This window comes from Teleopsis dalmanni, chromosome 1 (assembly GCF_002237135.1).
Source record: "Teleopsis dalmanni isolate 2A chromosome 1, ASM223713v2, whole genome shotgun sequence".
NCBI classification, from domain to species: Eukaryota; Metazoa; Arthropoda; class Insecta; order Diptera; family Diopsidae; genus Teleopsis; species Teleopsis dalmanni.
The window spans coordinates 149,042,095-149,044,521 of NC_051846.1; the positions used below are offsets into that span (position 1 = coordinate 149,042,095).

The following is a 2,427-nucleotide window of genomic DNA, read 5'->3' on the forward strand; positions in this document are numbered from 1 at the left end:
CGATAGGCAATTCTGTATTAGGTAAATCAGGCGCACACACACAATTTGTTCGATTGAAAATATATATATAAGAGGTTTCGAAAGACACAGCTTGAGCTGTTGGAGGTCTCACTCTATAATATAGAGCATATAGAGATAAATGATTTTTATTACATTTTTGTACATCTAAATAAAAATATATAGCTTTAGCATTTAATAGCTTGATTTGAAATACTGGGAACATTTATAGTTGATGTTTTAAAATTCTGAATCATGCTAAGAGAGATAGACAGAGAAAGAGACAGTGATAGACACAAGACATAAATAATTTGCATTAATTTACACACAAAAAATACAAATTTACTAATTGAACTTATACTAGCGATTCAAATAACTTAAAAAGTTGGAAGCATTAAGCTGAAGAACATTCTTAAAGCATAAAATTTGATATATAATTTACTCTTTTAAATAATTTAATAATAACAATTATAAGTAATGCAAGAATTAAGTCAATTTTGCTTTAAAAATATCCTTCAACTTGAGTGAAACGAAATAATTCATAGCAATTACAACAACTGGCAAAGCTATTTTTTTTTTCATTTTTTTATTTTTTGTTACTTTTTCTTTAAAGTTTTTAGCGTAACTTTACGAAAATTCCTTTGCTTTTGGTGTTTTCATTTTAATTACTTTTAGAAGCAAATACCAATAATTCTCTTAGTTTTGTTACATTCAATTTACCCAATACAGTATTGCTGTCCAGCCTTCCATTGTGATACATTGGAATACAGTCAACATGGCAAACCCGATATTGTCAAAACTAGTTATGCCAGAATTTGGTCCATCCCACTTTTCCAGACACATACTCGTATTATAATTACATACATATGAACCACCTGCTTTATCATGTATATTATCCGTATTACAAGGCGTCTCCGATTCGCCTTCCTTAACAGGTTTATCTGAAATCATATAACATTATTTAGTTTCATTATTCAATATGAAAAATTCAATGATATAATATTTATTAAATGTTTACTTGGATCTTCTAAACTATAACAAGTCTTATGCAGTGCGCCCGAATAGAACTCGAGTCCAATGATTGCAAATATAACGATGGCAAACAAGACCAAAAGTCCGATTTGAAGCAACGGTGCCATTGCCTTGATAATAGATTTTAAAACTACTTGTAAACCTGGTTGACGTTGTAGATTCCATTTCATTCAGTTTGTAGATACAGCGACGTTGGAGTTAGTTAATAAAAAAAATTGTATTAGTAAAAGGTTGTGATAAGTTGTTTAAAAACAAAACAATTAAAAATCAATTTTATCTATAACAATATTCTATGCTATTTATGTATTACAATCTGAGCGAATGGTTAGTAGTCACTAAATTGTTGTAGCTCAAAATGTAGCACATTTCTATAACAACAAATAAAAATAAATAACTATTATTTAAATGATGAAATAATATCTCTTTAGTTATATACTTTAGAATAAAGCTAAATATAGTATCCCCAATAAAAATTATTCACAAACATTTTATTTCCTTCAAAATGTATTAAATCCCAAAACATATCTTGGAGGCTTTATAACACATAAAAGCGGAAAAGGGAAATAAGTTGGTGTCAGAATCAATGAAGCTGAAGATACTTTTATTCAACTTAAATGATATAGATTTATAATCATATGTCTATCTTTATAAAACTTCGCATATTCAATAAAAGCATTTTTATTTTATGGAAGTGATATATACATGGAAGTGAAACTATTCCCATTCAATCCATAACTCATATCTTTATAAAACAATTTCTACGTAGCATCTTGTGTATCTGGTAGCCCTAGATATTGTACAAAATCGATTCATGCGCTCAGACAGACGAAGTTAAAGCAACAGATTAAATGCATAAATCCAAATAGGGTTGGATAGGATTCACTTTAAGAGGTTTAAATAGCAATACGATTCAAAACATTACTTTATCTATTAAGATTTTCAAATCGTTGAGTTACAATGATGGAACTTATTTTCTGGTTCTTCATGAAAAGAGATATTATACCAATCATAACCACTAGGGTTTATAGTTTATTTTCTGTGAGAAAATCTAAATGTAAATAATCATAATACAATGAATGTACTTGTTATAATTACAATTCAATGGGAGTTTGAAGTACAACCAATTAAAGTGATCGTCCTTTTATTAAAGATTCTTGGAAATTATTAAAACATTTATTTGGTTTTTCATTTAATTCTCCATTAAAATAAATTCGTAGCTTGGGGCCAAATTTTTTATATTACTAATTTAAATTAAATATTTATATATCTTCTTCAATCTAATCGATATCAACATCAATCTAATAGATATTATTTCATTATTTATTTCATTACTATTCTAAAACTAAAAATTTTTAATAAAATGAATTAATCTGATTAATTAATTAATTTTGTTTTTAG

General features: G+C 27.1%; 1 protein-coding gene across 1 annotated transcript in view; it reads right to left on the bottom strand.

The window, feature by feature from the left end:
• Nucleotides 1–642: 642 nt before the first annotated feature.
• LOC119669301 (voltage-dependent calcium channel type A subunit alpha-1-like) overlaps nt 643–2,427 on the bottom strand; it is a 114,059-nt gene continuing 112,274 nt past the window's right edge. The window contains exons 15-16 of the mRNA XM_038079144.1: nt 1,016–1,171; nt 643–938 (exon numbers count right to left, since the gene is read on the bottom strand). Of these exons, the coding sequence (XP_037935072.1) occupies nt 709–938; nt 1,016–1,171 (386 nt within the window). The 3' untranslated portion in view covers nt 643–708. The remainder of the gene's footprint in view (nt 939–1,015; nt 1,172–2,427) is intronic.